Raw genomic sequence first — 26371 nt, 5'->3', positions numbered from 1 at the left:
CAAACAACTTTAAAATAACACCTCAAATAGAATACTGGAGTTGCAGAGCCTACAAAAAGTTGGGATGAAACAATTGCCCAGGAAAACTTAGAAAGTCAGCAGGAAGGATTTGTCATACCAGGGTGATAGTCACAGACTTTCATGTCAGTACCCTTGCAATGAACGGTAGCAGCAACTTTGGAAACTCTTAGCATATAGTCAGTAAGGGAGGTCAGACAACTGGTCAGAAAGATTTCAAGGGATCCTTTACAGGAGCTGGGTGCAGAATCCTGACTGCCCAGATGCAATCACAAGTTGAAGTTCAAGGGTTAAAGAGCAGTGACTGCAAGGATCAGGGACCCTGGTCACAGTTTCAAGGCAGAGAAGGGTGCTTGTAGTCACTCACAAGGGAGCAAGGGCCAGGGTCTCAGTTCTAATGCAAAAGGGAACACTATAATTAGCAGCTGTGGGATATCAAGGGCCTAGTTTCAGGGTCTAGAGGAATAATTGCAGCTGGCAAACTCTTTTTCTGGGTAAAGAGTAGAGCACAGTCCAGGAAAGCAGTGACTCCACCCTTCCTTGGATCATAAAAATTTAGAAGCATAGAAAAGTTACAGACTCCTAGAACTAGCTCTAAAAACAGCAGCATGAAAAACCTGAAACTTGGAACAGTGACCTTTATACACTGAGAGCAGAACCCAACTTTAACATATAGTTAAAAGTCATGAAATAGGCTAGAAAAAAAAATGAATAAACAACAACAAAAAAGAACCTGACCATAAAAAGTTACTCTGGTAAAAGACAAAAGCAAGACACAAACTCAAAAGATAATTAAGTAAAAACAGCTACAAGTAAACTTCAAAGAAAAAACCTGTGAAATGGCCATAAACCCACAAGAATTCCCAGAAGAGCTCAAAAAAGATTTTAAAAATCAAATAAGAAAAGTAAAGGAAACATTGAGAAAAGAAATGAAAATGATGCAAAGAAATATGAAAAGGAAGTTAACTTGGTTTAAAAAAAATCAACAAAAACCCAAACAGAACTGGCCAAATGGAAAAAAAGAAGTACAAATATTCACTGATGAAAAAAACTCCTTAAAAAATAAAATTGGCCAAATAGAAAAAGAGGCACAAAAACTCACTTAAAAAATAATTCCTTAAAAATTAGAATTGTTTAACCAGAAGTTAATGTCTCCATGAGACATCAAGAAACCATAAAACAAAGTTGAAATAATGAAAAAAAATGGAAGAAATGTGAAATATTTTGTTGGAAGAACAACTGATCTGGAAATAAATGAAGAAGAAATCATGTAAGAATTATTGGACTACCTAAAAATCTTGATTTTTAAAAAGACCTAGACATTATTTTTCAAAAAAAATCATCAAGGAAAATTCTCTTGATATCCTGGACCTAGGTAGAATGGAAATTGGAAGAATCCACTGACAAACTTCTGAAAAAGATCCCCAAATGAAAATAGCCAAATTCCAGAGTTCTCAAAAAAATATTGCAAGGAGTCAGAAAAAAACTATTCAAATGCTGTGGAGCCACAGGCAGAATCACACAAGATTTAGCAGCTTCCTCATTAAGGGATCAAAGAGTTTATAATATGATATTTTGAAGGGCAAAGGAGCTAGGATTTCAACCAACAATCTCTCATCCAACAAAACTGAGTATTATTTTTTTAGAGAGAAAAAAGAATATTTAATGAAATAGAGAAATTTCAAGCATTCCTAATGAAAATATCACAGCTGAATAGAAAATTTAGCATTCAAAAAAAAAAAAAAAAGATTCAAGACAAGCATAAAATGGTAAACACAAAAGAGAAATCATTAGGGATTCAATAATGTTAAACTTTTTTACATTCCTCTATGGGAAGATGATATTTGTAATTCCTAAGAACTTTATCATCATTAGGGCAATTATAAGGAGCAAATAGACATGGGACACAGGTGTAAGTTAATTATGACAAGATGATTTTAAAAAATAATTAAAGGGTGAAAAAGATAGATGTGCTTAGAGAAGGGAAAAGGAAGAGATGAAATGGGGAAAATTATTTATCTTAGAAAAAATGTGGAAAAATAATTAAAAAGTAAAAAATAGAATTGTGGAGGGGGAAATGGGAGTGGATGGCAAGCAACACTTGACTGAACTCATCAAAATTGAGAAGGGTGTGGAGCTGATGAAAAGGAGAGTACATTAAAAAAGACAGTAATGAGAAGTAAAATAGACTTTTGAGGAGGGATGGGACCAGAGGTGAGGGAGAAAAGGAGGGAGGGAGGAAGAGACAGAGGCAGAGAGACAGTCAGAGAGAAGGATAAACAGGGGAAAATAGAATGTAGAGCAAAATATAGTAATCATAATTATAAATGTGAATGGCATGAACTCACCCATAAAATGAAAGTGAACAGCAGAATGGATTAAGCTAGAATTCAGCAATATATTGTTTTAAGAACCACACATAAAAGAAAGAGACACCCAAGAGTAAAAATAAGACTGGACCAAAATCTATTATGTTTTAGATGAGACTTAAAAAATAGCGGAAGTACAATCATGACCTCAAACAAAGCAAAAGAGAACGAATTTTAAAAGATATAAAGGGAGACAACATAGACAATGAAGAAGCATCAATACTAAACATATGTGCACCACATTTTTAAAGGAAAAAGTTAAATGAGTTACTGGAGGAAACTATAGTAGTGGGGGATCTCAACTTTCCCCTTTCAGAACTAGATAAATCTAGCAATAAGATAAAAAGAAACCAAGGAGAATAGAACTTTAGAAAACTCAGATATGATATACCTTTAGAGAAAATTTAATAGGAATAGAAAAAGTATATTTTATCCTCAGTTGTGTACGTGGCACATTACAAAAGGCTTAAAAACCTCAAAACCAAAAGCAGAATGTATCCCTTTCACACCATAATGCAATAAAAATTACATTCAATAAAGGGCCATGAAAACATAGATTAAAAACTAATTGGAAACTAAATAATCTAATAACAAAGAACGAATGAGTCAAAGAACAAATCATAGAAACAATCAATAATTTCATTAAAGAGAATGACAACATTGAGACAGCATACCAAAGTTTATGGAATGCAGCCAAAGCAGTACTTGGGAAAGAGAGGGAGCAGGAATTTATGTCTCTAAATGGCTACATGAATAAAATAGAGAAAGAGAAGATCAATGGATTGGGCATGCAATTTTAAAAAGTAAAATAAAAGAACTAATTAAAAATCCACAATTAAACACCAAATTGAAAATCCTGAAAGTCAAAGCTGAGACTAATAAAATTGAAAGTAAGAAAATCATTGAACTAACAAGTAAAATTGGAAGCTGATCTTATGAAAAAAATAAAACAGATAAATTCTTGAATAATTTGATTTAAAAAAACAACAACAAATTTCCACCATCAAAGATGAAAAGGATGAATTTACTATCAATGAAGATGAAATTAAGGAAATCATTAGGAACTATTTTGCCTAATTATATACCAACAAATCTAACAATCTAAATAAAATAGATAAATATATACAAAAACATAAATTGCTCAGATGAACACAAAAGGAAATAGAATACTTAAATAACCCTGTTTTGGGAAAAGAAATTTAACAAGTCATAAATGAGCTCACTCAGGAAAAATCCCCAGGACCAATGTATTCACAAAATGAATTCTACCAAACATTTAAAGTATGATTAATTCCAATACTATGTAAACTATTTGGGGAAAAAATAGGCAAAGGAGTCTTACCTAATTCCTTTTATTCACAAATATGGTTCTGATAACTAAACTAGGAAGAGCAAAAATGCAGAAAGAAAATTGTAGACCAATATCCCTAATGAATATCAATGCAAAAGTTTTAAATACTAGCAAGGAGATTACAGAAATATATGATGAATATATATATATATATATATATATATATGATGAAGAATATTATGATATTATGATCAGGTGGGATTCATACCAGAAATGTAGGGCTGGTTCAATTAAGAAAAAGTATCAGCTGCATTGTTGGTGGAGTTGTGAACGAATCCAACCATTCTAGAGAGTAGTTTGGAACTATGCTCAAAAAGTTATCAAACTGTGCATACCCTTTGATCCAGCAGTGTTACTACTGGGATTATATCCCAAAGAGATTATAAAGAAGGGAAAGGGACCTATGTGCACGAATGTTTGTGGCAGCCCTTTTTGTAGTGGCTAAAAACTGGAAACTGAATGGATGTCCATCAGTTGGAGAATGGCTGAATAAATTGTGGTATATGAATATTATGGAATATTACTGTTCTGTAAGAAATGACCAACAGGATGATTTCAGAAAGGCCTGGGAGAGACTTACACGAACTGATGCTGAGTGAAATGAGCAGGACCAGGAGATCATTATATACTTCAACAACAATACTATATGATGACCAGTTCTGATGGATCAGGCCATCCTCAGCAACGAGATCAACCAAATCATTTCTAATGGAGCAGTAATGAACTGAACTAGCTATGCCCAGAAAAAGAACTCTGGGAGATGACTAAAAACCATTACATTGAATTCCCAATCCCTATATTTATGCACACCTGCATTTTTGATTTCCTTCAAAAGCTAATTGTACAATATTTCAGAGTCTGATCCTTTTTGTACAACAAAATAACGTTTTGGTCATGTAGACTTATTGTGTATCTAATTTATATTTTAATATATTTAACATCTACTGGTCATCCTGTCATCTAGGGGAGGGGGTGGGGGGTAAGAGGTGAAAAATTGGAACAAGAGGTTTGGCAATTGTTAATGCTGTAAAGTTACCCATGTATATATCCTGTAAATAAAAGGCTATTAAATAAAAAAAAATTAAAAAAAAAAAAAGAAAAAGTATCACCATAATTGACCATATCAGTAACAAAAACAACAGAAATCATACGATTATCTCAATAGATCTAGAAAAATCCTTTGATGATATTCATTCCTACTTGAAAATACTAGAAAGTATGAATAAATGGAGCTTTCCTTAAAATGATATGTAGGATCTATATGAAACCATCAGCAAGCAATATCTATAATGGGGATAAGATAGAAACTTTCCAGTAAGATTAGGATGAAGCAAAGATGTTTACTCAATTATTCAGCATTATACTAGGAATACTAACTATAGGAAAGGAGAAGAAAAAAGAATTGAAGGAAGTAGAATAAGCAATGAGGAAACAAAAGTATCACTCTTTGTAGATGATATGATGGCATACTTGGAGAATCCTAGAAAATCAACTAAAAAACTAGTTGAAGTATAACAACTTCATCAAAGTGACAGGATAAAATAACACATAAATCATCAAAATTTCTATGAATCACCAACAAAATCCAGCAGGAAGGGATAGAGTGAAATTCCAGTTAAAAAACCTGCTGATAACATTAAACGCTTGGGAGTCTGCCTGACAAAACAAAACCAAGAACTGTATGAACACAATTACAAAACACTTTTTAAACAAATAAAGTCAGATCTCACCAACTGGAGAAATGTTAATTTCTCATTGTCAGGCCAGCCAACATTATAAAAATTCTACCTAAATTAATGTATTCAGTGCCATACCAAACTACCAAAAATTATTTCACAGAGCTAGAAAAAAATAATAACAAAATTCATTTGGAAGAACAAAAGGTCAAGGATACCAAGAAAATAAGTGAAAAATGTGAAGGGAGATGGTCTAGTAATACAAGGTCTCAAACTGAATTACAAAACATGTGGTACTGACTAAGAAATAGAGTGGTAGATTAGTGAAATAGATTAGATATACAATACACAATAGTATCATGAACACAGCAATCTGCTATTTGATAAACCCAAAGATCCAAACTCTGGAAACAAGAATTCACTATTTAACAGAAATTGTTGGGAAAACTGGAAGTCAGTTTGATAGAGACTAGATATAGACCAACATCTTACACAGTTATCCCAAATAAGATCAAAATGGATACATGATTTAGACATGAGAGGTGATATCATACACTAATTAGGGAAACAATATTTTACCTGTCAGATATATGGATGGAGGAAAATTTCACAGCTTTCTCTGATAAAGGCCTCATTTCTCAAATACATAAAGAAATGATTTAAATTTATTAGACTACAAGTTATTCCCCAATTGCTAAATAGTTAAAAAATATAAAAGCTATTTTCAAAAGAAGAAATTACAGCATAGTCATATGTATATGTATATATAGTCATGAAATAGAGTTAATCACTACTGATTAGAAAAAGCTAATTAAAACAACTGAGTTACCACCTAACACCACCTAACATCAGATTTGTTAGTATGACAGAAAAGGAAAATAACAAATGTTAGAGAGGATGTGGAAAAACTGGGACATTAATGCATTGTTGGTGGAGTCATAAACTGATTCAAGCATTTTGGAGAGCAATTTGGAGCTATTCCCAAAGTTCTATAAAACTGAGCATACCCTTTGATTGAGCAATACTACTTCCAAAGAAATCAAAGAAAAAAAAAGAATCTATATGTACAAAAATATTTATTAAAAAAATTTTTTGTGATGGCAAAGAATTAGAAATTGAGGGGACATCCATCAAGTGGGAAATGGCTGAACAAATTGTAAACAAATATGAATAAACACATGATTATGATGGAATACCATTGTACTATGAGAAAGGGTGAACAGGATGATTTCAGAAAAACCTGGGAGGCTTATAAATATGATAGAAAGAGAAATAAGCAGAACCAGCAAAACATTATACACAGTTTCAGCAATATTGTACAATAATCAGCTGTAAATGATGTAGCTATTCTCAGGAACACAATTATCCAAGACAATTCCAAAAGATTTATGAAGAAAAATGCTACCTATTTCCAGAGAAAGTACTGATGGAGTCTGAATGCAGAGCAAAGTATAATTGTTTTACTCTATTTTTCTTTGGTTATTGAATTTTGGTTTTGGTTTTTGTTTTTTGGTCTGTCTTTCACAATATGGTTAATATGGAAATATACTTTGTATAACTTCACCTGTATAATCTATATCAAATTACTTGCCTTCTCAAGGGATAAGGGAAGGGAGAGAGGGAGAAAATTTGGAACTCAAAAATCTTGTCAACATATATTAGAATTTTACATGTAATTGAGTAAAAAATAAAATGAGAGATAAAAATCAAATTTAAAAAGATTACAAGAGACACAATATTGTTAAGACAGATAACTTCAAAAGATTTAGGAACTCTGATCAACTCAGTGGAATCAACTGCAATTCCAAGGAACTCAGGATGAAACATTCTATATAGTTAAAGAGCTAATAGACTCACAATGAAGATTAAAGTATATTTTTCTTTTCTTTTTTTTTTTTTTAACTTTTTTTAGGAGGATAAGATTATTGAAGGAATTTGTTTTGCTTGACTATATATGTATGGATTTTGTTTTTCTTGTTTCCTCAATTAGTGGGAAAGGGAGATCTAAAGAACTGAAAATAAAAGGAAATTGAATTTTGTTTAATGACTGTGAGATATATAATTAACTGTTGATCTACATAAAGTTTCACTATCAGGAGACACAGGTCTAAACGCAAGGGGGAAAATACTAAATCCGCCTGGCATAGTGGATAGAAGACTACATAGAGAGATGTAAGTCTTAGTGCAGTAGCTCGACCTTAAAGTCAGGAAAACTTGGATTCAAAATCTGCCTCTGACATTTACTCATGCTTAGCCTCCAATTCTCCACTTCTTCATCTGAAACATGAGGATAATAATACCTGAAAAGGCTCCAATTAGATAAAGTATAGAAACTGTTTTTACTTATTTAAAAGTATTATCTATCTTTACATCTATGTATATTTATACACACATATATCTATAAACTATATAAATGTATCTAAAACTATACAATTATATGAATGTCAGTTGCTATGATTATTTATGAACATGGTTATTCCATACCCACTGTCAACTGCACACCTGTACAGGGGTTTTGGCTCACAGCCCAGTCTTCGCTGACTCGGTTTTTCACCACACATTTGAACTCCTTTAGTGGTAGGTATTTCCAGGTGTACTTGAGACGCATTTTCTCTGTTTTTAAGGTCCCCTTCTTCAGAGGCTGCGTTTCATTGTCAAACAAGGTCAACTCGGCATCAGATTCATTCCGAACCTCACAAGTGACAATTTTTTCAGTGCAATTCCATGTTATTTCTGGCTTTGAAACAGCCTCTTTGAAAAGAAAAAAAAATCCCATTTACTTTGAGAACTTCCCTGAATGGAAAATGTTTTCTAGCTTTTGTAGCCCATATGGGGTCCCAGAGCAGGGATTGATATAATAACTCTCAGGCTATAGTTAAGTGTGAAAATCCTGTTGGTGACAGACCATTCCAATTCCATTTCGTTCAACAAATATTTTAATGATTGCTGCAGTGAAGTAAATTCTAAGTTCCATGAGGGCAGGGATCACTTAATTTGTTTTTATAGCTTCAGCACCAAGCACTATGCTCTGTATATGATAGATATTTAATAAAGGTTTGTTGAATTAAAATTTGAGAATACTAGGCTAGGTGCTGTGAGTGATGAAAGCTTTAGATAAACCAATCTTTTCCTCATGAAACTTACAGTCAATCAGGACATTTAAGAATAAGTATTTCCCAAGGCATAAAAGGTAAAGAAATTGAATAGAATGTGAATGTATATCTATACTCAAAATTACGATTGTTTCCTATAGTTTCTAAGGAAGGAAACAGTGCTTTGAAAGTAGAAATGTAAAGGAAGAGATTATCTTATACTATTAAAGGGGTTGAGGGGAGTGATAGGGGAAAGGATAGGTAAGAAGCCTTAGAGAGAAAATATAACACAATGTTTCATGAAATAATAGACTTCTAACCCTGGAAGAGTAAGAAGTAGTTGAATGACTATATATTAATGAGGTTATAGAAGGGATGATATCACAGGTAAGATATTGAACCAAGTGACCTATAATGTCTTTTAATTGAGATTATTTGATTCTGGGGACACATTGTGTAATAACAGAGAAGGTTGATTTTGGAGGGAAGAAAACTCAAGTTCAAGTGTTGCCTCTGGGGCAGCTAGGTGATGCAGTGAATTGAGCACCAGATATGGAGTCAGGAGACCGGAGTTCAATTTGATCTCAGACCCTTACTAGCTGTGCGACCCCGATTGCTTCTCCCCTACACAAAAAGTCTTGCCTGTGATTCATAATGAATTTTCGATCCTGGACAAGACACTTAGGGGCGACTCTGAGACGATTAAATACAGATGAATCAGCAATCTTCCTTAGCATAGGGAACACCACAACAGCACTTTCTGTAGCTGATGGAATCATAAAGTCTAGGGATATTTAGGGAATTACATTCTTCCTTCTATAGCTATAAGTTGCCTCTTGTAGAAACCTAGGATTAGGTTAGTGAGAACTAGGAAAACAGACCAAGACAAGAACGGGGAAGGGAGAGACAACATCAGGAATCAGGCCACCAGAAGATAGCTTCTTTGTTAAGTACATGATGTAAAATTTCAGCCAGAACATCTGTCCCTGGACAGCACTTTACCTGCCTCCCACTTGCTTCTCCACTAACCAGTCTTTTATTAAATCCCCTAGCAGGTAGAGACCATAGAAATGTCTACAGTCTGATCAGCAACTACCAATGAAGGAGATAGAGAAAAGGACTACTCACCTATCACATGCAGTATCAATATTTTGTCCAACAGATTTTTCCCATCTTTATCATACACTGACACCTTGTATTCTTGCCCAGAGTCTTTCTCCAGTTTTTTAATTTTCAGGGTTCCATTTTTGAATATCTCATAGTCTGTGTTCTCACCCAAGGGTTTGTTTTCTTCTCCATTTAGTTTTATTTTTGCAATCAGAGTCTGCCCTTTAAACCACCTTATATCATCTACGTTTTGGTAGTTCAGGAAATTAGGGATGTCCAAAGAGATGGATTTGGTCAGCATGCCCCAAACCATATCATCTTCTACCATGGCATCTGTTAAAGAAATCAGGGATATTGTGAAATCATCAAACATTGGAGTACCATTGGGAAGAGCAAGATCTCAAAGCCAAAGAATAAACGATTAAACTGGATCTAGACTGGGTTTTCTGACTCCTAATCCAGTGCTCACACAAGGAAAAGAATCAGTTTTAGACCCATTTAGATTCCCCCACTCACAAGTTTGATAGAAGTTTTAATAGTAGCTTGTCAAAATATGGCAGGAAGAAGGAGCCATCAGAGGTCCAAATAGTTTACTTACCTCTTGGATAAAAGAACAAAAGAAGCAGGTGACTGATTACAAAATGACTTTGAAAGTTCATCTTGGGAAAGTGCCTCCAATTTGTGTCATCAAAAGTTTATAGAAGAGAGAAGTGGCAATTCTCTAGTCAGAGCTCAAGCACTGCTTCCTCTTGTCTTTCTGCTTCTTCTATATTTGTATTCAAGAGTTCAAACTACACATAGTACAGTATTCTAATTCAGCTGGGTGGGGATTGGGGGATGGGAAGGTGAGATCAGGGGAAGGATGCCAGCCACACTGTGGCCCCAAAGGAAGAAAAGGAGTTCTCTAAGCACAAAACTGCCTTCAGATTTTCAGTAAAGGGAAGCAGCAGGATTCTGGGAAGGAAGTAGGGTGTTCATGTGCTTCCAAGCTCATTCTCTCCTCCTACTCCCCTACTGGTCCTTTCTTTTTTCACATGGGCAAGCAGGAAATGGAGCTGGGAGGGGGGGCATTGTGGTCTCACAAGACTTGATCTGTTTAAAAAGTATTTGAGTGTTAGAAATGACAACATTAGTGCCCGCAGGATACTTACTTGTTTTTGTGGCTTCTTACCTTTAAATATTGTCCTTAGCTCAATTGTAAATCCCTAGATGATAAAGGAATAGTCTATTATTTTTGTGAATGGTCTTACTAATAACCAATATTTAATGTAGAGTTTGCAGTGTACTTTTCACATTGATTTTATTTGTTTATTTATTAGTTCCTTATGGCAACTTTTTTTTAATTTGGTGTAGCATATTTTTGGTAGTACATTTTTGTTGTATTGTACATACCATCCATAAGCACTATATTAATCCCTCCAGTTATTTAAGTCATTCTTGTAATGTTGCCTTAGCTTAATATGTATTTTTAGAGCAGGGATTCTTAAAGTTTTTTTTTTTGTTTTGTAGACCCTTTGGTAGTGTGAGGAAGTCTAAAGAACTCATCTCAGAATAAGAAATAGCAACATTCTGGAAGTGGAGGAAGCAGGTATTATTATCAATATTTTATAGATTAAAAGACTGAAGGTCAGAAAGTTTAAGTGACTTGTTCCATGTAAGTGTCAGAGATGGAATTTGAACTCAGGTCTTCCAAATTATATCTCCTACATTCTATCCTACATTCTACTATTAAATTATTGCTTTTGTATCATCTTCCTCACTCACCCATCCTGCCCTCACTCACAAATACCACTTTGAAAATCCCTCAGACAGGGTCTATATGCTAGCTTTTGACCAAAGATTTAAGCCATGAGTTTTTAAACCTATTTGTGCCATGGATTCTTTTGACAATCTTGGGGAGTTCATAGACTTCTTCTTAGAGTAATGTCTTTTAAATATGTAGAATAAAATACATGAATTACAAAGGAAATTTGAAAATATAGTTATTAAATTAAAAAAAAAACAAATACCATGATCTCAGGTTAAGAATCCCTAACCTATAGCATTCCTTTCATTTCAATTTGGCAAATATTAAGGGCTGTATCTGAGTCCTGAGTTAAGTGCTGGGGGCAGTTGCACAGTATAAATGGAATAATGACCCTCAAGTAGGGGAAATATGAAGATGACCAAATAACTATAATGCAAAATAATAAGTGATAAGTTCCTAAGAGAGATGCAGAAGTTATGTGATGTCGAAGGGAAGAAAAGTCAATAGTGACAGGGAGTATCATGGGGCTTTCTAGAGGAAATAGGCCAAGATTCTTCTGTGTTGCCATCAGAGAAAAAACTAGCAGATCAAAGGATTATAGATTTAATGTTGCAAGGGAATTTAAAGGTCATTAATCTAATACCGTTATTTCACAGAAAAGGGAGCTGAAGTCCGGAAGGTGTTTTATTTGTCACCCACACAGTTATTAAGAAGAAAAGTCATCATTTGAACCCAAGTCCTCTGATTCTGAAAGCAGTACTCAACCTGGAATGCTGGGATTAGCTTCTGCCCTTGGTAGAAACTTAGAACTCAAGCCAAAGTCTGTGTTTACACGCTAAGCCCCAGGAGCTACCAGAGGAAGGGGAAGCATAGTAAAATGTTACTTTTACTAATGGCAAAAAAGCAAATGGCTGTGGGTAGAGAGTGGGAGATGAATATACCTGGAAAGCAACCAAAATCAAGAAATCTAACTCCTTAAGATAATAAGCTAGACCCCAAACCTTCATTTTAATTTACCCAATTATTTATTGAATGTCTCAAGTATCTAACATGGTGTTCCTCACACAAAACCCATTGGGATGCAAAATTGGGAAATCATTTTTTGATATCACCATAGGCTACACGAGCAATTGACAGGTCCCAGAATTGATAGAATCACAAAAGTTTAGAGTTGGAATAGTGCTCAGTGACCTTAAACAGAAGTCTGACTCAGGCCCAAAAAGAAACTCTTCTAACACAAATCCCCCAAAGTGTCATCCAACCCCTGAAAACTCAATGTCAGGGACACCTGCAGCCACCCACTCTGGCAGACCATTTCTGCTTTTGGATAGCTCTCTTAGGAGATCTTCCCTGACATTAGACCTAAATTCACCTCTTTCCTACTTTTGCTTATTGCCCCTGGTCCTGTCTCCTGAGGTCAAACAGAACAAATTGAATCCCTCCTCCATTTGGCAGACCTGAAAATATTTAGTGATCACATTCCCCACTGAGTCTTCTCTTCTCCAAGTTAAACAGTCCTAGTTCCTTCAACCTACCCTATCTTTCATAAAGCATGGATTAAATCAGAAAGTTCTAAAAGAACAAGAGACAAATAAGCATGTAGTTAGAATCTAGCCCAGATGAATGAGCATGTAAAATGAGCTGCGCTTGAGTCCAGACATCATCCAAACAAACTGCCTAGGGCTTTTTAAACTTTTTCCACTTACAACCTCTTTTCACCTAAAATTTTTTACATGAAACCCAGGTATATATAGACATATAAAATAGATATATAGGTATATAAAATATACCAGGTATATAGTATATAAAATAGATATAGGTATATGTAGTATATACCAAGTATATAGGGATATAAAATAGCTATACAATCAAACATTTACTGATAATAAATTTTGGAACCCCCAAATTCAGTTATAAGACCCCAATATCTTTTGCTCTAAAAAAATCCATTAGATAGAGCTCCTTTTTTGAAATCTCAGAATCTATGTAGTACTTATAAGGGAACTGATACCCATAGAAAATCTCATTTAACAGGGGGAAATAATGAAACGAAAATCAAAACTCGGGGTTGATTGCAGTTGGTGTATCAGGAACTGCCCCTGGCTGGGTCACCTTGAATGTATCAGAGGACCTGGCTTCAAATCTCTGTGTGACTGTGAACCTCCCTTATCCTTTGTTTTACTCATCTCTAAAATGAACAGGTTTAATCAAATGGTTTCTGAGGTCTCTTCCATTTTAAAATTTATGATCCAATGATTCTTTTTCTTCCTTTGGCTCAATTTTTTTCTCTGTAAAATGAGGGGTGAACTCAATCACCAAAGCTCCTTTCAGGTCTGAGATATAATAATTCTGTGATTCAGTTCACCTGATCTCTTCAACGAAAAAGAAAAGGTTTCTGCCCTACTTATCGTTTGGACTATCTTCATCTCTGTGTAGGAAAGCTAGGAAATATCAAAATAATAATCATAACATGAGCAGACATACTCTCAACGCTGCTGATCTATTCAATGGTCTCCAGATCATTTTCTCTTTAGAGAAAGGAAGACTTTTAGGGGGAGATTCAGGAAGGCCACCTGGGATCAATCAATACACATCTTTATTAGGCACTTTACATATGTGTTTATGGGTAGGTAAAGGTATATGAAATATACATATATATACACAATCACACATAGAGCTGGGGGGCAGCCAAAAAGCTCAGTGAATAGAGTCTAAGGTCTGAAGACAGGAAAACTTGACTTCTAATCCAGCCTTAAAGACTTACTAGCTGTGTGATGCTGGACAGGTCATTTAACTCTGTTTGCCTCATCTGTGAAATGATGTAGAGAAGGAAATTACAAAACTCTCCAGTATCTTTGCCAAGAAAATCCAACATGGGATATCAAATTGCTAAACACAACTGAAAACAACTAAACAACAAATTTCCCCAAAAGATCTTGGGGGAAAAAAAGACACTTAATTTTTTATTGAATTAAATTAAATACTGTGTCTCTGTGGCTCCCTCTATATTGCTCCTCCATTCCTTTCTACTTCTATCTCTATCTGTCCTATACCTTTTTTTTTTACTTCTCTTTTCTATTCCCCTTAATTAGCCATAAAATAGAACTGAAGCATATTTTTTAAAATTATTTATTATATAACATCAATATGTTGCATATTTTATTATATGTTTTTTTTAAATATCTGTTCTGGTTAGCAAGCACAGGCACTGTGCACACATATAATAATAATATTTTAAAATTATTTGTTGTATAAGATTAACATCCTCTCTCTATGTTGCATTTTACAAAGTGTTTTTCTCACAACCTTATATTGTGAAGAGATTATTATTATCATCCTCCTTCTTCAGGTATGGAACCTAAAGTTCCAAAAGGAATATTATTTGTTCCTAGTAAGCCAGATAATATTTCTTAGATTTAGTAATGGGCCCTAGGTCTTCTAAAATGAATTCAATGTTCCTTCTAATATATATCACATAGTTTCTCCAGAATCACTTATATAGTTATTTATGTATTTAAATTTTATGTTTCCTATCCTTAAAAATGATCACATTCTCTGAGAGATAGTCAAAGGATATGAACAAACATTTCTCAAAAGACAAATTGCAAATTGTTAACGACAATGTGAAAAAATGTTCCAATTCCCTTTTAAGAAGAGATATGCGACCAAAATCAAAACAAACTTAAAGTTTCACCTAATATGTAGAATGTTGGCAAAGATACAAAAAGAAGAATACCAAAAGTCATTGTTGGAAAAATTGTGGAAAGACAGGTATACTTAAACCAGAGGTGTCAGATATGCCAGGTGGCCACAGATGGCCTCAATACTCTCAAGTGCCCCCAGTCAGATTAAAATGTAATTGAAAATTTTTTTAATTTAATTTTTTAATTGGGAAATTTTTAACAAAATAAATAAAAATACAATAAAATATGGCTAACATTCCATTTTAAAATTAAGTCAATATGCGCTGCTATCCCCAACCAGGAATCCTTTTCAGTGGATGAATGACCCTTAGTTTCTATTTTAATTTGATAATACTATACTTATGTATTGCTGGTGAATCATTTTGGAAAATAATTTGGAATTAAACTAATAAAATCACTCAAATGTTCATACCTTTTGACACAAAGTTTCTAATGCCAGGACTATACATTAAGTAGGCCATTAATAAAAAAAAAAAAGTCTCCACATACACCAAATATTTATAGTAGCAAGTTTTGTGGTAGTAAAAAATGTGAAACAAAGTAGATGTTCATTGATTGGGGAATGACTAAAAAAGTTGTGGTGCATAAATATAATGAAATGTTACTATAATACTTAATTTCTTTAAATCCCAACTAAAATCTTACCTTCTATGAAAAGCCATCCTCAACTCCTTTTAATTCCAGGGACTTCCCTCTGCTAATTATTTCCTACTTATCCTGTAGATAGCTTGCTTAATACATATTTGTATGTTGTCTTCCTCCATTAGATTGTAAGCTTCCTTGAGGGCAAGTTCTGTCTTTTGCCTTTTTTTGCTTCCTCTGAGTTTAGCACAGAGCCTGAAACTTGGTAGGTGCTTGATAAATGTTTATTGATTAATTACTGCGCTGTAAGAAATGACTAATATGATTAATAAAGAGAAGCATGAAAGATTTGTATTAACTGATTCCAAGCATACAACTGCAGCAATATAAATGGGGAGAATGACACAATTGAAAATGACTACCACCAGATGACAGAGTACAAATATGGCAACAGAGCAGATAAGAAAAAATAATTACCCATACTCCTTTGCAAAAGTATAGGTCTCCAGATATGAAACACTGCATATATTTACAGGTTTTTAAATACATTGATCAGTTTTGTTATTGTTTTTTCTTCCTCTTTACTTGTAAAAATAGTGTTTATTATATGGTATGACTTTCTGGGACATATTTTCAATGAAGACAAACAAGGAGATATCAATAGTATTGATTTCTTAAAAAGTTGATTAAGTACAATTTCTTCCTCAAAACATAATATCTACTGCCACACATCTCTCAGATTGGCTAAGATGACAGGAAACGATAATGATGAATGTTGGAAGGGATGTAGGAAAACTGGAACATTAATACATTGTTGGTGAAGCTGTGAACTGATCCAACCATTCGGGAGAGCAATTAGGAATTATCTCCAAAGGTCTATCAAACTGTGTATGTCCTTTGATCCAGCAGTGTTTCTACTAGACTTGTATTTTAAAGAGATCTCAAAGGAGGGAAAGGGACCCCTATGTGCAAAAATGTTTGTGGTAGTCCTTTTTGTAGTGGCAAGAAACTGGAAATTGAGTGAATGCCTATTATTGAGGAATGGCTGGATAAGTTATGGTATATGAATGTTATGGAATATCATTGTTCTATAAGAAACGATCAGCAGGATGATTTCAGAGAGGCCTGGAGAGACTTGCATGAACTGATGCTGAGTGAAATGAGGAGAACCAAGAGATCATTATACCTGGCAACAGCAAAATTATATGATTCTGATGGACGTGGCTCTTGTAAACAATAAAGTGATTCAGACCAGTTCCAATGGTTTTGTGAAAGAGAGCATCAACACCCAGAGAAAGGACTGTGGGGACTGTGGGGATTACAACATAGTATTTTTACTCTTTTTTGTTGTTGTTTGCTTACATTTTGTTTTCTTTCTCATTTTTTCTCTTTTTGATCTGATTTTTCTTGTGCAGCATGATAAATGTAGAAATATGTATAGAATTGCACATGTTTAACATATATTGTATTATTTGCTGTCTAGAGGAGGGGATGGGGAGAAGGGAGGGAAAAATTTAGAACACAAGATTTTGCAAGGGTGAATGTTGAAAGCTATCCATGTATATATTTTGAAAATAAAAAAAAAATTTTAAAATACAAGACCTGAAATTAAATTGCCTTTTACTTATGCATGGTGCAATGCAAAGAACACTAAGGTTAGAGAATGTCTGGATCCAAATTCTGCCTCTGATGCTTTCTACCTGTGTGACTTAGGAGCCATTCATTTAATCTCCCTGAGCCTCAGTTTCCTCACTTATACAGAGAGAGTGCTGAAGTTCATGATCTCCAAGATTTCTTCTAGTTTCAGATCTCTGACCTTTTAAGTGTTCAGTTCACCTCTGACTTTTTTTGATGGAAAGTAAGTAGGAACATGGGAAGTGTATAATGCCCATTTGGGTTACAGTGCTGAGATGTCCTTGGCACAAAGTGGGAAAAAAGTCTCCCCCTCCCCCTTTTGTATTCGTTTTAGCTCCAGCCTATTTTCTCCCTTACTTTCCCAATGCCAAGGTTAGCTTCAGACAAAATTGTTCAATAAGCCCTCTAGGAAGGGGAATCACCTCGTGGCTCTCTGCTGCCCTCTCCTGGGATCAGCCACCATTACCTCACCATCACAGGTTGTCCCCTCGCTGGCTAAATACCTGGCTCCCAGGAATAAAGATTTAGAATGGGAAAAGGTTTGTAGATGTGAATAAATCCAGCTTCTCATCTGATGTACAAGGGAAATCGTGTATTCGAGGTAACACAGTAGTATAGCCAGGATTCATTTTTACCCTCATTATGATTCCTGTTTCATCCCTATCAACCTCTGACCTTCCTTTCCTCCCTGATCAATCTTGTCTTAATTGATCTCTCTCACTTTGATCATGACTTCTCTTCCACTCTTGCCTTCTGCTTCTCTTTCTGCCTTTTCTACTCCAACTCTTATTCAACTGCTGTCATTCATTCACCTCTCCTTCCTAGAGACAGGTAAGTAACTCGCCGGGGGCAGCTAAGTGATACAGTGGATAGAATGCTGGGCCTGGAGTCAGGAAGACCTGAATTCAAATCTGGTTCAGACATTTTCTAGCTGTGAGGTCTTAAGGAAGCCAATTAACCCTGCTTACCTCAGTTTACTTATCCACAAAATGAGCTGGAGAAGAAAATGGTAAATTGCTTTAGTATCTCTGCCAAGAAAACTCCAAATGGGATTTCAAAGAGTTAGACTTAATTAAAATGACTCAAAATTAATAGGTAGCTCAGTGGAAAGAACATTGGACCTGGAATCAGGAAGACCTGATCAAATCTAGCATCGATGCTTAGTAGCTATGTGACTTTGTCTCCCTCAGTTTCCCCAACTGTAAAATGGGGGAAATAATGTTGTGGGCTTCAAATGAGCTAATTAGTCAAATACTTAGCATGGTGTTTAGTATATAGTAGATACTTAATCAGTGCTTCTTTCCTAGAGTTTTTGTGAGGATCAGATGAGCTAATTTATAAAATGCTTAGTATATGGCAGGTACTTAATCAATGCTTTTTTCCTAGGGTTTTTGTGAAGATCAAATGAGTTAATTTGTAAAATGCTTAGCATAATGCTAGCTTTGTGTGTGTGTGTGTGTGTGTGTGTGTGTGTGTGTGTGTAGAAAGAGCAAGAAAGAGACAGAGACAGACAGAGAGATGTTATATGTGCAATGATACATAGTAAGTGCTTCCTATTTCTACTTTCAAGTTGTCCAGTTCTGCTAGGGGAAGTTATGAAATTGTGCTGACTGGGTCCGCTACAGATTTAACATCAATCAGGAACTCATTGCTTTTTGACAATTCCTTCAAAACAGCTGTTCCTAAAACCTTCTCCTCTCTTCTCAAGCATCCAATTCTCCCCTTTCCCCAACTTAATCTTAGCATGTGACTTCACTTCCCATTGTAATGAGATGATGAAAGTTATCTGAAAAGAACACCCTCAATTCCTCTCCTCTAACAAATTAATGAATTGACACACATTTATTAAGCACCTACTACATAACTGCCACCCTCCTTCTTTAATCTTACCAAAGTCCATGGCCATCCTCTCCTTTCTCTAGCTTCAGAGAAAGAAGAGGTCCTATTCTTTGCTAAAGCTAACATGACAACCAGCACTTTTGATACACCTCCTGCTTATGACCTTATTCCAACCTTCCATTTCCTGCTTTCATGCCTTTTTCTGAAATGCTCTTCCCCCTAAGTTGGGTCTTTTAGAACTCCTTGCTCCCTCAAGGCCCAGCTTAAGTTCTTCAAAAGAACTTTCCTGATTCCCCCAATTGTTAGTACTTCCCCCTCTTAGGAAATTACTTATATAAAACTGCATTATTTATCTGTGTATATGTTGTTTTGCCCTAACACAGTAAGGCTAAATTTTTTGTAAGTGTGGTGGACTGTTTTGGTAAGCTGGTGAAGCCTATAGCCTCCTTCTCCAAATAATATCCTTAAACACATAAAATATGTCAGATATAAAACTAAAGAAAATCATGTATATTGAAATTTAGGGGTTTTTTTTAATTTACAAACCCAAGGTCAAGAACCTTTTGTAAACTCCTTGAGAGCAGGGAAAGTTTGATTTTTATTCTTGTATGCATAGCTCCTAGAGCTATTTATTTGACTGGGCTTGTGATTTTACCTATACTGAAGTCATCATCAGCATTAGCCTTGCTATGAAAAATCCCCACTCTTCCCCTTGGGTCACTGAGAAGTCCAATGAATTGCCCAAAGTCACAAAGCCCTATATGTGTCAGAGAGGGGATTTAAATCCAAATCTTCCCTATTCTAAGACCAGCTCCCTCTCTGTGTTACTATCCCGTGCTTAATGTATATTTGAATTGAAGTTGAATTGAATTATCACTATTCCCAAGCATTTTCAATCATCCTCTCTCCATTCCTTCCCCTCAGTTTACAAACCTGTTTATGGAAACCTCCCTTTGACTTTTCTACCCTCTTAAAATATGATTCTCTTTACTCTTTGTTCCTGCCAAAGCATTAGAAAGAATAATTTGTTCTCAATGTCTATTTTTTTTTTTTACCATCCCCAATCCTCCACTCTTTGTAATCTAGATTCTCTCCCTATTTTTCTATTAAAAACAACTGGATCCTAGGTCACTGGTGATCTCCTTATTGCCAAATTCAGGGCTTTTTCCTTTTTCTGTGCTCCCTGAGACTCTGCTGAATTGTTGAGACCAGTCACTGAGCAGGTTGACAATGTGAGATCTGCTTCAGAAATCAATAATCACAGCATTCATAAGTCTAGGTCAGTGTCTGGTACAGTCATTGAGGATAGTAATGGCAATGAACCGAAGCTGCCAAAGTCTCAGCACGTCTGCTTTGTAGCTTCGGGGAAGGCTCACCCACCTGGGATTTGCCTCTGAATGGCAGAACACCTCCCACACAGAATGACACTCCCTGAGCCTGTGGCAACCTGAGGGCAACTGCCTCTCCCATCTGGGACTGGCAGTGCAGCTAGTAATTGTGAAAACTAGATCTAGGAGCCTTCCATGCTGGTTACTGAAAAACTGGCCTCTCTCCAGAGGCAAATGAGAGAAAGAAAGGCAGTGGGGATGATTGCAAATGATTGCTTTGGGAGCTGTGCTCCATATAACTTCCTCCCACCCCCAACTTGAACTGGGGCTGGAAACCCAGGTTTTCTTATTCTAAAAATCTTTCCTCTTCATCATACAGCCTTTGCTGGCAAGTCCCTCCTATCTCCTCTTACCGTGAGACTGTGTTTCTTCCTGGGTGAAACTGTCTGCCCTTCTGTGTCCCTGGGGAGAAACTGGGAGGTCTCTAGCTTGACTGAGTGTCATTTCATGACACCAAAGGGTTCTGAAGGTAGTTCTTGAGCTGATCCCTTGGTCCAAGGGTTAATGATTGCTGACAAGAGTTGACCTCAGTTTAGCCCATAGACTAGTGAGTGTTCTCAGTACCGTCTCCCAGTAATATTCAGGGAAGATCCAGTCCCCTTATTTTGAGATTTCTCTAGGAGGAAGGCTACCTTTCTTTTTTTCCTTTTATTCACCGGACATGTTCTGTTCTATGACCACTTAGCATAACAGATATGAGGGCTGTGTCTTGTAAGCACTTACAGAACACATGACAGGGAAATGAATCTAAACAAGGAGGAAAAAAATTCAACATCATTTTTGGTGCCCTGCTTGGCCAAGACCATTCATTGATATTATGGTTATTATTATTATTATCATTAATTATAATGATCAATAAAATAACAACATATTTCTCTGATGTTTTGAGAGCAAGCACTTTGGCTCTTTTCCCAGTCCCAGTCCTAGGGTGATACTACAGAACCATGGCCAGCTGCCAAAGATAGTGATGATGCAATAGAAAATCCCTTAGCTTTTCAGAAGACCTGCATTCAAATCTCAGCTCTGCCACTTAGGCCTTTGATCCTAGATCTGTGCTCCTGTAACCCTGATCTTCCTCTGTTTCTGTTTCCTCACCTACAAAACAAGGGGGTCATATTCAGTGACCTCTAAAGTCTTTTTCAACTATAAACCTATGTTCCTACTATGGTACCTCATTTAGGGCCTCTCCCCCAAGTGGGCACTCATACTCAATTTGGGGTCCTGAGAAGAGAACTAAGTATGCCTTGCTCTCTTTTTATGGTTCTAGGAATATCCTGCAGTGGCTTGAATTTCTAGCTCTGTCATTCACTATCTGCCATTCAGAGGCAAATCCCAGGTGGGTGAGCCTTCCCCGAAGCTACAAATTCTTATTCTTCTTATTCTTATTCTTCTTGTGCAGCAAAATAACTGTATGGATATATATATACACATATCGTATTTAATATATACTTTAACATATTTAACATGGATTGGTCTACCTGCCATCTGGGGGGAGGGGGGGAAAGGAGGTGAAAATTGGAACAAAAGGTTTTGCAATTGTCAATGCTGAAAAATTACCCATGCATAGATCTTGTAAATAAAAAGCTATAATAATAATAATAATAATAATAATAAACCCTATTACGTACCAGACATTGTGCAAAGCACTGATACAAAAAAAGACAAAAATAGCCCTTGCCTTCAAGCAGCATACAATCTAACAGGGGAGTTCCTCTTAGGTATAGCTCCTTCCTGAGTGGATAATCCAGTTAGACTGTGAGGGTTTGGCCTATTGTTTAATTCATAGGCAGTACTCTTCAAGAAATCACACTCTCTGAAACTGTCTTCCTACTGGTGGCTATTGGATCTTGTCCATATGTCCTTAGTGTAACTCTTTTCCTGCTGGAGACAAACTGATCTTTTTTTCATTCACAAAAGAATTTTTCATTCTTTTTTTCATTCACTTCATTTCACTCAAAATGAATTTTCATTCATTCATTAATCACTGATAGCAGCCCTGATGGGTCCTCTGAATCTTCCCAAGCTCACAAGTTTCCCTGAACACTTCCTTCTTGGAATGCTAATTTACTTAAGATCAAGAAAAAATTTGTACAATGTTCTTAGAGATGCCACGAGGAGTAAGAGACTAAGATGCTCTTCCCTCTACCCAGCTCTCAGAGACATCTTAGAATTGTCCTGTCTCCCCATATTTGTGAAGGAAAGAGAAAGATGAAAAGAATGGATTGCCCATTTTATTTACTTATTCAGCAACAGCTCTAAAGTCACTCTCAAATTCAGTGACTAAGCTCCAATTCACTCTAATTCACAATCTATCCTTGTCCGTTTTCCAGGAGAGACCACTCAGCTTTGTTGCTTCCTATGGCCCCACACTGGAATTTTAATATCGGTCAGAATATGGAAGAATGAATATAAATCCATCCTTTATTCCTAAGAAAATCAAGAGCAGTCTCTCAATGGAAGGTAAATAAATGAATGAATAACTAAAAGAACATTTATTTGTTGTTGTTCATTCATGTCCAACTCTCCACGAATGAATTTGGGTTTCCTTGGATTGGTTTGCCATTTCTTTTTCCAGCTCGTTTTACAGATGAAGAAACTGAGGCAAGCAGAGTTAACTGACTTGCCCAGAGTTAAGTGTCTCAGGCCAAAATTGAAGTCAAGAAGATGAGTTTTCTTTATTTCAGGCACAGCACTCTATTTATTACACCTCCTAGCTTCTGAAGCATTTAAGTGTTCACTGGGAAAACAGATATAAAAAGATAATGCCTGCCCTCAAGGATCTTACATTTTAATAGAAAAAGACAATGCTTTTGGTAGCCAGGGAGGTATGTTTTGGCTTGAGAATTGCCAGGGATGATGACTGGAGTTATATGGTAATTAATTGACATATAAACCATAAGGCTGTCAATAGAGTCAGAGATAGAGCTGGAAAATGAATTAGGAGGATACAGAGAAACAGATAGAGATAGCCACAAGCCATGAAGATTGCTAGAAAATAACCTAGTAGGTTTATGTTGGATTAGATAGGGTAACTCTCACTTATCATGATCCCCTACTCAAGATAGGGGATGGAAATGCTGGGTTACTGGTAGAGGCAGACTCTGTAGCCGGGAGAGCATCATCATCATCCCACTGACATTATCACTGTATGTAACACTTCAGTACTTCAAAGAACCAGGATTTCTTCATGTTGGGTACTCCCTGATGTGAAAGGGATCACAATGTTTCTACAATTTCATACATAGTATTTGAGTCATTGTGATTTTAAAAAATTGTATCTCCCTGTGACCATGGTCAACAACAGTCACACAGTCTAATGATGGGTCCAAACTCTAAACCTTTCTAAGTTCATAGAACTTACTAGACCTGGCAAAACCACCTAGAGTCATCTCTACTCTATAATGAAACATTAATGTAGGATCTTAGCAGAGGTTTTGTTTACAAAGCTTTATTAAATTCTAGAAGCACCATGACACCCAAAAGCTACTTTACACCACACTTCAGGGCTTGGTTATGAGTCCTGAGTGATCTCTTTAAAGACATAGCTTTTCTTCTATTACATCAGAGCTTCTTCAGCTTAGATCTGCCACATTCTCCAGCATGTGAGCACTGGGGAAAGCTCTGGTAGAAGCAGGACAATTAGGTGTCTGGTTGAGAGAGGGCTAGATTTAGAATAAGAGAGGGGGAGGAACATTGTGTGAATCTTACTCTCATCAGAGTTGGCTCAAAGAAAAAATAATTGACATTTGTATTAGAGAAAATTCTCTCTCGCCTCATTAAAAACGGGGGAGAGGAAAAGGGAAAAGAAAAAGAGTAATAAGGGAAGGAAGGGGAAAAGATTCAAAGGGGGGAGGGAGGGATTATAAAGAGGGTAAGCATCGTGATACAAGTGGGGTACATAAGTTCAAAAAGGGAAAGAGGGTTGGGGGAGGCAAGAAAAGTAAAGCATAATCTGGGGTTATTAGGATGGCAGGAAATACAGATTTAGTAATTCTAAACGTAAATGTGAATGGGATGAACTCCCCCATAAAGAGGAGGCAGATAGCAGACTGGATCAAAAGTCAGAACCCTACAATATGTTGTTTACAAGAAACACATTTAAAGCAGGAGATACATATAGAGTAAAGGTAAAAGGCTGGAGCCAAATCTATTATGCTTCAGGTGAAGTCAAAAAAGGAGGGGTAGCCATCCTGATCTCAGATCAAGCAAAAGCAAAAATTGATCTAATTAAAAGAGATAAGGAAGGTAACTACATCCTGCTAAAGGGCAGCATAAACAACGAAGCAATATCAATATTAAACATATATGCACCAAGTGGTATGGCATCCAACTTCCTAAAGGAGAAGTTAAGAGAGTTGCAAGAAGAAATAGACAACAAAACTGTAATAGTGGGAGATCTCAACCTTGCACTCTCAGAATTAGACAAATCAAACCACAAAACAAATAAGAAAGAAATTAAAGAAGTAAATAGAATATTAGAAAAAATTAGGTATGTTAGATCTTTGGAGAAAATTGAATGGAGATAGAAAGGAATATACTTTCTTCTCAGCAGTTCATGGAACCTATTCAAAAACTGACCATATATTAGGACATAAAGACCAGTAAATTAAATGCAAGAAAGCAGAAATAGTAAATGCTTTCTTTTCAGATCATGATGCAATAAAAACTACATTCAACAAAAAGTTAGGGGAAATAGACCAAAAAGTAATTGGAAACTAAACAATCTCATCTTAAAGAATGATTGGGTGAAGCAGCAAATTATAGATACAATTAATAATTTCACCCAAGATAATGACTAATGATGAGACGTCATACCAAAATTTATGGGATGCAGCCAAAGGGTAATAAGAGGGAATTTTATATCCTTAGAGGCTTACTTAAATAAAACAGAGAAAGAAAAGATTAATGAATTGGCTTGCAACTAAAAAAACTAAAAAGACCAAATTAAAAACCCCAATCAAATACTAAATTGGAAATTCTAAAATTAAAAGGAGAAATTAAAAATATTGAAAGTAAAAAATCTGTTGAACTAATTAATAAAACTAATAGTTGGTTCTATGAAAAAGCCAATAAAATAGATAAGCCTTTGGTAAATCTGATTAGAAAAAGGAGGGAGGAAAATGAAATTAGTAGTCTTAAAAATGAAAAGGGAGAACTTTCCACCAATGAAGAGGAAATTAGAGAAATAATAAAGAGTTATTTTGCTCAACTTTATGCCAATAAATTTGATAACCTAAATGAAATGGATGACTACCTCCAAAAATATAGACTTCCAGACTAACAGAGGAGGAAGTAAATTGTCTTGAATAGTCCCATTTCAGAAAAGAAATAGAACAGGCAATTAAACAACTCCCTAAGAAAAAATCCCCAGGACCAGATGGATTTACATGTGAATTTTACCAAACATTTAAAGAACAATTGGCCCTCTAATGCTATATAAATTATTTGATAAAATAGGGAAATGAAGGAGTCCTACCAAATTCCTTCTATGACACAGACATGGTACTTGATACCTCAAACCAGGTAGGTTGAAAACAGAGAAAGAAAATTATAGACCAATCTCCCTAATGAATATTGATGCTAAAATCTTAAATAAGATATTAGCAAAAGACTACAGAAAATCATCTCCAGGATAATACACTATGATCAAGTAGGATTTATACCAGGAATGCAGGTTGGTCTAATATTAGGAAAACTATCAATATAATTGGCCATATTAACAACCAAATTAACAAAAACCATATGATCATCTCAATAGATGCAGAAAAAGCATTTGACAAAATCCAACATCCATTCCTATTAAAAACACTTTCCCTTTTCCTCTCCCCCGTTTTTAATGAGGCGAGAGAGAATTTTCTCTAAT

General features: G+C 35.6%; 1 protein-coding gene across 2 annotated transcripts in view; it reads right to left on the bottom strand.

Annotated features, from left to right (window-relative positions):
- Positions 1-10623, bottom strand: part of CD2 (CD2 molecule) — a 45319-nt gene extending 34696 nt beyond the window's left edge. The window contains exons 1-3 of one of the 2 annotated variants that reach the window (XM_023503502.2): positions 10212-10623; positions 9635-9946; positions 7899-8165 (exon numbers count right to left, since the gene is read on the bottom strand). In XM_023503502.2, coding sequence (XP_023359270.1) covers positions 7899-8165; positions 9635-9946; positions 10212-10272 — 640 coding nt within the window. In that variant the 5' untranslated portion in view covers positions 10273-10623. The remainder of the gene's footprint in view (positions 1-7898; positions 8166-9634; positions 9947-10211) is intronic. The other variant, XM_012549623.3, reaches the window with a different exon arrangement.
- Positions 10624-26371: the final 15748 nt, after the last annotated feature.

Source organism: Sarcophilus harrisii, chromosome 4 (genome assembly GCF_902635505.1).
Source record: "Sarcophilus harrisii chromosome 4, mSarHar1.11, whole genome shotgun sequence".
NCBI classification, from domain to species: domain Eukaryota; kingdom Metazoa; phylum Chordata; class Mammalia; order Dasyuromorphia; family Dasyuridae; genus Sarcophilus; species Sarcophilus harrisii.
Note: the sequence above shows the minus strand (reverse complement) of the source record. Positions and strands in the feature narration are given on the sequence as shown.